We start from the raw sequence: 9778 nt of genomic DNA, 5'->3' as shown, positions 1-9778 counted from the left end.
TTGGTCATTACATCTGTGCTCATGCCTGGCTTCAGCCTTGGAAAAAACTCTTGCACCACCAACATCTGCTGCAGGTCTTAACGGCTTGATGTGCAGTCATGAATACATGAGGGAAAAAATCTCATTTTCAGCAGTACGTGTTAATGGGTATTTGTTCCCCAGGTTCCGCTTTAAATGACGGCCAGTGGCATTCGGTGGAGCTGAACTCCAGACGAGGTCGTCTGAGCATCACGGTGGATAAAGAGGAGGGAGGCAGTGCCCAAGCCAGCCCCTCACTTCCTGCCACCATAGAAAGTCACCTCTTCTTTGGTGGTAAGAGTGGATCAGATAAAATAGTTGAATGAAATTGTGTTTACAATTGTGTTTGTGGCAACTAATGGAGAAATTATTTTATGACCATATGTTTGATTGGATAATGACTATCATGTGGACTTTCTTTTCAGGTTGTCCCACTGAAGACGACAGGCAGGAATGCAGAAACCCCTTTAATGTCTTCCAGGGTTGCATGCGTCTACTGACTCTGGACAACAAGAACGTGGACCTGATCATGGTGCAGCAAAAGGAACTGGGAATCTACAGCAACCTGCAGATCGACATGTGTGGAATTATGGACAGGTCAGTTTCCAAAAGAAAATGTTTCATAACATTTGTTAAGGCCCATTTTTGTTGTTTTGCTAGTATATCTCATGTAACCCTCCCCTGGCATTCTGCAGAGCCCATAGAGCTTTATCACACCAGCATTTATTTATTTAAACCATTTTGGACAAATTTCAGTTGCCAAGGGGATGGGATAGAGTGGATTGTCCACTGATCAGAAGGTTGTCCGTTCGATCCCCCGCTCCTCCCGTTGTATGTTGAAGTGTCCTTAAGCCAGATACTGAACCCCTTATTGCTCCTGATGGTGTATGAATGTTTCTGTTTCTGATGAGCAGTTGGCACCTTCAAGGCAGCTGCTGCCATCAGTGTATGAATGTGTGTAAATGTGTGAATGTGGCATGTAGTGTAAAGTGCTTTGATTGGTCGGAAGACTAGAAAGGTGCTATACAAGTACAGTCCATTTTCCATTTACCATGATTGGTGCATTTGCTTGCAGGGGAGCTTGACAGGGCTGACCTTTGAGGGTGAGTCCAACATGGAGAAAGCTGTTATAGTAGCTATGTTGTATTTAATAGAAATCCAAATTATGAACTAAGAAGAAATAATGCCACAAAGCTTTTTTGCGAGGATATACAAATAAATTTTGCTGTGCCGATTTCCAGACCAGGCATTGATTGTGTGTCTCTTTTTTTAGTTGAAGATAAATGAGAACTTGCGTCCATTGCATCTTAAGTGCAACGCCTCAACCACTCAGCCATCCTGGTGAGAGGAGCCAAAATTTCCACACGTCAAAAACCAACCTTGTTAAGATAAAGAGAGAAATAGAATACATACTTGAAACTGTGAATTTGGCTTTTTCATTTCATTTTTCATTGGCAAAGTCTGAATGTGAAGAGGAAATTCTCTGCTGTTATCTGCCCAACATGTTAGTTAAGAGTACCAAAACACAGTACATTTGCATATGAATAGAAATTCTGTATTGAAACAGACATTGCCCTTGTTGTTGATCATGCTTGGCAGTACATAAACAACTGTTGCTGCTTTGCTACAACCTCTGTTGTATGATAGATCTGCATTACTTCAAAGTTACTCCCTGTTATCAAAGAGCATATACCAGGAGTGGGATTTGAACCCACGAGGACTAGTGTCCATTGCATCTTGAGTGCAACGCCTTAACCACTCGGCCATCCTGGTGATGTAAGTAGGGTTTCCTAAAGGTATTGACCTCAGCTGTCACTAGTTACTTCTTCTTTAACTTCTTTATTAAATGCTTCGTAAAAATATGCATGTTAGGTTTCTAAATGAGCCAGGCCAGCACAGAACCGATGCAATGCCTCATGGCAGTTAGATTTGTGTCCGACTTGCTCTGACATCATGCACATGTGGACAACAATAATCTCACAAGTTACACAGTTTTTAGAGCCAGGCGCCAGAGCTGCTCTCTACCAACAGCAAGTCCCAGTGCCTGGCTGTTGCCTGCTCAAATACACAAACACCACATTTTGTAGAAAACCCTAATATTCTGTGTAATTGTAATATTAATCGCTAGATTGTAGGCTATTAGGCTCATGGTGTTAATAAACATATCTTGTGTGGTTTAAAGATTACTGTGACTTCCTGTACATTCTCTGGCTTCTGGAAACTGTCAGACTTGATTGCTGCTTTTCGTCACTACCTCATGATTTCATTCACTTTCTCTCGCAGTTTATGTGAAAAACTCTCTCTGAGAAACACACTCTCATTGATTCATGCCATGCCACTTTTGCAGAACAGTGGAACACAAGGAGCAGTTCTTGGACTCCAAAATTCCACAATGTACCTTTTATTGGGAAGATACACTTGTGTTCCCAAATACCAGGAGTGGGGTTCGAACCCACGAGGGCTATTGCCCATTGGATCTTAAGTCCAACGCCTTAACCACTCGGCCATCCTGGTGCCTGAAGCTTTGTTAACAGCAAACATTAATAATGTAAAGACAAAATACATGCTGTTGTTCAAGGCATTTATCAAGAGCATTGGAAATTTTTTTGTAAGAGGTGTCTTAACAGCATTCTGATTTAATCAATCAATCAATCAATCACATGAAAGAGGCACATTTGTCATATCTGGTGATGACCTCAGCCTGTTTTCCAGTCATGTTGATTCTCATTTTTGCATTTGGGATATTTTTAAAAGAAAGTTATCACAAGAACGCAAACGTGTGCTGATGCCTCATTGAGGAGTTATATGGAGCGCAGGATTGGACCAGTCACTATTGTTGTTCAACATATGCCAATTGAACACAATACCATGCCCGTTAACAAAGCCACTTTTTGCAGGAGAATTCAGTTCTTGGTTTCCAAAATCTGCACAATGTACCTTTTCACTTTGACGACAATCCTGTGTTTCCCAAATACCAGAGTGGGGTTCAACCCCACGGGAGGGCTTATTGGCCCATTGGATCTTAAGTCCAGACGCTTAAACCACTCTGCCGATCCTGGTTCCTTAAAGTAGATTAACAGCACAACGACTAATAATTGTAAGACAAAAATACAGCTATTGTTCAAGGCCATTTATCTAAGAGCATTGGACATTTTTTATGAGGTGTTTAACAGCATTCTGATTTAATCAATCAACTCAAATGAAATGGCTGAGGTGTGAAAGTCAGAGGACATTTGTCAAGGGGATGATGACCTCAGCCTTTTGCTCCACTCAGGTGATCTCATTTGTCCATTTTTTTGAGGATATTTTTAAAAAATGTTTCACAAGAAAAAACAAACTCTGGCTGACCCTTGCTTGAGGAGGTTAATATGAGCCTCAGGGATAGGAGGACCCCCAATCTACTATCTGTTGTCACTATGAATGCATTAGCCCACATTCTTAGCTTGCGGTTACCCAAACGCCACTATTTTGCATTTGCATTTTGAAGGACAAATCCTGTGTTTGCCAAATACCAGGGATGTGGGGAATTGAAACCACGAGGCGCTACTTGCCCATTTGGATCTTAAGTCCAAACGCCTTAACCACTCGGCCACCCTGGCAACTATAGCTGCTTCTTTTTAACAGCCGAAAAGTAACAATTTGAAAACAAAACTCTTTCTGTTATCCAAGTAATTAATTGAAAGCATTGCAACAATTTTTGTAAGAGGTCTCAACAGCATGCTGATTTAATAAGGCAGTCACATGAAATGCTGAGTGTGAAAGGTCAACGGTACATGAGCCCAGTCTGTTTGAACAATCAGTGTTGATCTAATTTGTCCATTCTAGAATATTTTCGAGAGGTTGCAAAAAAATGTAATACTGTGCTGACACTTAAGGGGGTGGGGGTTTAAAACAACAAGACACATAACTATAACTACAAGTGTTTTAAAATGTACTCAAACCAACCATTTGAACTTGTAATGGAACACTGCACTCAAACTGAGCTGGTTACAGTGCAGCTGCTTAAATTGTTGGAAAGTGCTCTTATTTTATGTCTTTATATACCAGGAGTGGAATTTGAACCCACGAGGACTTGTGTGCATTGTATCTTGAGTGCAACGCCTTAACCACTCGAACCCAGACATAATAATGAGAAAACATGGAAGAGATCCATATATAACACATGCTTTTGTTGGTCATAATTTATGAGTCCTTGTTATCATGAGTGGTGGTTGAAAGAAAGAAAGGCACATTTTACTTAGTCTAGTCAATATCTTTTTTGTCTTTTATCTTTTTGGATATCACATGTCGACAGAAAACTGGTGAAAATTCCTTCTCCTGCAGCTTCTAAGCAGAATTTAATAAACAGTGCACCAAGGCGTGTTGTGGTAAAACAAAAAACACAGAAAGGTAATTTGACAGAGAGCAATAGCAGCGTTGTTGTTCTGTCAAACAGTAGTGAGTCTGATTGGTTCTTAAGCAGAAATGTTTCTTCTGGCCTTGATTGTTTGATCATCTTACATTTTTTGAGAGAAAACTTTTTGTTGATTTGAAATTCAATTTTCTTCGCTGAAAGAGTTAGATATTTGTGGGGTGAAACTGGGCGGCATTTTAGAGAGAAACCACAGTCTAATGAGCATGATTTTGAAAAGAGGTGTTAAACAATCACATTTGAGTGTAATGTTTAGATGTCCACATGTTGTTACAGCCCTATTTTTGTCTTCCACTTTTCAAGTTTGAGGTCTTTTGTGTCTTTGATAGACACACAGAGCCAAAGTACATACATCAGTAATAAATACAATTATAGTAATGTGTGGGCATGGAAAATGTCAACTTACATCATATAAATGTAATTTCTAATGAAGCCTCGACATAAAGAGAGATTAAGGTGTGTTTAATAATAGGTGGGTTTAGATTGTATAACCATCACCATGTCAACACAATAAAGTTATGTATAATGGGGACTGTCTGCCATTGGAGACAGAAACTTATTTTTAATTATAGAAACAATTACAACACATAGATACGATTGTGTATTAATGAAATTTTGATCCCTTCCCCTTTGTATATCTCATGAGCAATGAAAAAGGCTCCAATTAAAGAAACAGAACACAAAAATATAGATTTTAGCAGTGTTAATTTTTTTAAACCCTTGATTACGTTTTAGACAAAATCTAAATCAACTGTAACTTCGGCATTTATGTAAGCAAAAAACACATTTTGACTGCGGGGGGTCAAAATGTTAAAGTTTAAAAGTTAATTAAACTGGGAAGCAATTTTGAACTTCATGATGAATATTTTCAAAGTAAAGCAAAGTAAAAACATGCATATTATCAGTGACAATGCAGGATCAGAGCATAACTTCAAACTTAGGAGGGGAGAGGGAGAGAGAGATGAGGAAGACAGATGAGGGAGGGAGGGAGCACGGAGGAAATCGTTTGCTGTTTTGGTGTCACGCCAAATAGGAGCACAATTAATATGACAATTACAGCAATTATAAACCCCCCTCTAGGGCATAGCACACACACACACACAGTAAACTGGATGTAAACACCAACATACACACGAATATTGAACCAACCACGTATCTTATCCAGATAAGAAGAATCTGCTTGAGTGATTTTAATTAAATGTCTTCCTGTTTCTGCATTCATCAGATTATTATTCAGCAGAACACAATTCCTGCACATATCTGACTACTCACTGAAACAAAACAAAAAATCCTACTGTCCTTGAAATAGAGAAAAAAACATCTACCGTATGCTCTCTCTCTCTCTCTCTCACTGTAATCCTGCTGATTGAATTTTGGGCCCATGGGATATATCGTACTGTAAAGTCAGGTGGAAAATGGACTCACACAGCTTCAATGTGGTGGTCATACTTCAAAGCAGGTTATTATATCTACAGCTGTGTGTATGTGTGCGTGTTTTATGACTGTTGCCTGTAGCAAAGAGTATTATTAGCCAAAACAAACACTCCATTAACAGCACAAATGGAGCTCAAACCCACAGGGACCCTCTGCAACATCAGTTCAACATCTTGTGTTATATCAAACCTGCCTGCTTATTTTAGGTCACCTCGTAAAAAAAACAATTTGAAAATCACACACAAGAAAAATATGAGTTAAGTGTCATTCATTATTGTCAACAGTAATGTATTTACTTTTTCAGATTGATAATTGTCTTTTCATTGACAGCATAAGGACTCAAACTCTTCTGACTTTATGAAAGGTTTTGTATTTGCTCTCCAACCTCTTCTCTTTCTTCTTATTCTTCTTCTATTCGAGCCTGGGGAACTTTTAAGGGCTGAAGAGGAATGTTTCTCTCCTCTTCTGTTATGTACACAGTGTAATGTTGGAATGTGGATAAGGGCTGTGTATTTTACAACACACCTGAATCTATGCACTGTTAACAAAAGAATGATGCACAGTCTGAAGGAAGATAGGAATGGTTTCTCTCTACCAGCACCAATGAACTTACTGTGTGACAGAAGTTAAAGTGTTGGGCTCAGTTGACCACATGGATCAGAAGATGCTGTGGAATACTGGGCTGATGGGACCCTGAGTTAGTGTTTGAAGTTTGTGTTTGTGGGCGCCTTAGAGCTCAGTATGAATGCTGTGTTCCTGTGAATGACATTTCAATGGATGTTATCCATCTTTAACACTGTATTGTTTTGTCTCTGCGGAAGAAACTGGTTTTCAGAACAAGTTTCTAACAGTGTTATGCTTTCATGATATATGTGTGCGGGTGGGAATGGATGGGGAGTGGTGGGCGTTTTGGAGTCTTTATTTCTCATATTATTTTTCTGTGTGGTAAACATTGTTGTGACTGCCGTTTTATCAAAAGAGGATGCAGCTTTTTTAAATCTGTCCCCATTTTTATCATCATCATAGTTGAACAAAGAAATGGAAAAGAAGAACACCACGCCGGGAATAATATAATATATAAATAATTATATCAGTAATGTTTCTAACAGATAGATGTCACTACTCACACTTTAAACTCTAACATCAAAAAATGAGAAAGCAGCAGGCAGTTTAGGTTAATATTTAATGGGAATACTAACTAGCTCCTTTCAGATCAAAGCAGTATTGAGATTAATGGAGATAAAATTCACACTGTAGCAGGCTGACAGGCTGCTGAGTCAGGGCTTCTATCTAAATACAGGGGAGTTTGCAGACGCACAGGTTCTGTACAGTCATCTATTTTCTCTTCCTGTATATTCCTGCCTGGGTTTGGGCAAACACACTCAAACACTGTCACATACATTCATGTTTAGTACTCAAAACATGTATTCCTTAATATTACAGAAGCATGCAGACTTGAAGCTCCCCATATACCAACACACAAAACACTGTACACACAGTCACTCACAGAGGTAGAACTGAGAAATGATGACAGGAGATTGGAGTGAAGCAGTTATCATGGGTTTTTTTATGCGTGTGTGTGAATCAAACCCTGCTGAACGAATCTGCCATGACAGCAACACACGCGGCTAAAAATACTGTTATCTTAGACGGATGCAACAAGAAGTAGTGGTTTCAAAAGAGGCCAAGTCAGGTTAGGGTCAATATAAAGACATTTTGAAGCACAAGCTTGCAAAAATAATGTAATATTTATCAAAACTGCCCAGAAGTCAACAAAAAGTGCACTTGACGGAGTAGCTGTAATGTAACATGTGGACGGGCACCACGTTTTCTCAGGCAGATCAACACTCACCAAGCAACGTGCATCCAACTGTCTTTAAGTTACAGTTAGTAAGCATCTTTTTTCATCATCTCTGCATGTTTGTTTTTCTCTTTCTCGGTTCAGTTGAATGAGGTAACTTCCTAGTGACAGTGTGGACCAGAGCTATGTTTAAACAAAGAACCGAGAAAAACTTGACCCCACATTTGCATATTTATTTTTATTTTTTTTGCATCCTATTTTTAGTACAAGACAGTAATGGTATTATCATAATATGCGTCAAATAATAGTATTAGAACTAAAAAAGCTATAAATAGTGTAACTGAAACATGACTATTTCTGGTCTAGGTGAAAAAACATGTGGAGTCAGAACTCTAAGAGTTTGATCATAGGTCGACTTCTGTCTCGTCAATTTGACAGAGGTTTGGAGAAACGTAAGCAAACAATATATAGCATCAAAGATTAACAATCTGAACTAAAAACTGTGGACTGTATATAATGTGTAAGTTGTTTGTACAAAGTCCAGAAAGAAGGTTTTTAAAAAATCCAACATACATTTATCTTGATTTTGGGCAATATGTGACTGATTCACAGAATTTGACAGACTGATAAATTTAAAAGTCCCTGAAACATCTTTTCTAGAAAGAGGATGGAAACTTCAGTTTGTGTACTCTTATTTTCAAAAAAACCAAGATATGTTTAATGTTGTCCATCTCTGAAGAAAAGTTTTCTCTTGATAACATCTACTGTAAGAAACCGAAATGATTCTTCAGTATTAGACACAAAATGTTTCAGAGATTTTTTATACAATTCAACAACCTCCCACACGTTGCCTGAATGGAAAATATGACCTCCTTCAAATGTTAAAAATGAAATATTTTTTGTTTCCACTAGTTACATTATTCCTGATACTCCTACATACATTTGGCCACGAAACGAATAACGTGCTTGGGTAAACATAATTTGAAATGCTTTCTGTCCATGTAAGGAAGAAAGCTTTATGTAACAGACTCATTTAGAAAATTTCCTTCAAGCACACTCTTTTTTTCGCGATCGTGGTGAGTTAAACAGCATTGTTTGGCAATCTGTGATATATCATTTATAAAGACCCCAAAAGGTCAAGGCCTGACAGTTCTTCCTTTCAAAGCATCCACAAACACATCGAGCCTGTAAGATAAACGACTCAGCTAAAACATAAAAGATGCTTCAGCTGCTTTTTCAAACAAACTAACAAAAAAAGTGTACCTCTCAACAATAACGGATGAAAGGTGTTTATTGCCATCGACTGCTTTTGTCCCCTTGGAAAGGTTTTTGGCAGTAAAATCTGCAGAATTGTTTCCAAATATTCAAGCTGCCAAAACAAGCAAATGGATTTTTAAATTCTGCTGTCTCAGTATATTGAAAGAATATATAATCATACAGTTTTCTCTCTCTTTTTCTCTTCTTGACAGTAAACATAAATCCTTCAAGTTCCTCCCATGCACACGTCTATCAAGATATTGTTGGGGACTGAAAAAAAAGTCCTTGAGAAACTTTGCAACAAACTTTGTTGACTTCTTGTCTCTCTCTCGCTCTCTCTCTCTCTCTCTCTCTCTGTCTCTCTCTGTCTCAGGTGTTCTCCCAGTCGCTGTGAACACGGCGGCCTCTGCAGTCAGTCCTGGACCATCTTCCATTGCAACTGCTCTGACAGCGGCTACAGTGGAGCGACCTGCCACAGCTGTAAGTCACCAGTCAGTCAAACATGGGCACATACGGTAACCAATGGGCAGTAGGGCCAGATTGAACCATTGAAGGCTCTAATTGTGAGTGCTGTCAGCCCCTTAAGACCCACCAGTCCTCCCACTCTCTTTGCATTGTGTGTGTTGCCTCTATGTACCTGTCAGACACAGAGCACTCAGCAGATGGCACATAGCAACATAAACCATATATATATATATATATATATATATACATATATATATATATATATGGTTTAAATCACAGAAACCAACCAGTACTCCTTAGCATTTTGCTTCCAGGATTGCTGTATGTTAAATGTTTACTGTAGAAATATGCACCAAATAAGCATAATCTCAAATGAAACAATAAAAAAGTAG

At 38.7% G+C, this 9778-nt stretch overlaps 1 protein-coding gene and 2 non-coding genes across 3 annotated transcripts in view; 1 reads left to right on the top strand and 2 right to left on the bottom strand.

Annotated features, from left to right (window-relative positions):
• LOC118334439 (contactin-associated protein-like 4) overlaps nt 1-9778 on the top strand; it is a 65417-nt gene that overhangs the window by 17092 nt on the left and 38547 nt on the right. Inside the window, exons 8-10 of the mRNA XM_035670353.1 lie at nt 163-312; nt 444-615; nt 9295-9401. Coding sequence (XP_035526246.1) covers nt 163-312; nt 444-615; nt 9295-9401 — 429 coding nt within the window. The remainder of the gene's footprint in view (nt 1-162; nt 313-443; nt 616-9294; nt 9402-9778) is intronic.
• Nucleotides 1709-1791, bottom strand: trnal-caa. The gene has a single exon. It is a non-coding gene; the product is annotated as a tRNA-Leu (tRNA).
• On the bottom strand, nt 2450-2532 carry trnal-uaa. The gene has a single exon. It is a non-coding gene; the product is annotated as a tRNA-Leu (tRNA).

Source organism: Morone saxatilis, unplaced genomic scaffold (assembly GCF_004916995.1).
Source record: "Morone saxatilis isolate NCDOM2014 unplaced genomic scaffold, NCSU_SB_2.0 Contig23, whole genome shotgun sequence".
NCBI lineage: Eukaryota > Metazoa > Chordata > Actinopteri > Moronidae > Morone > Morone saxatilis.
This window is presented reverse-complemented; position numbering and strand designations above follow the sequence as displayed.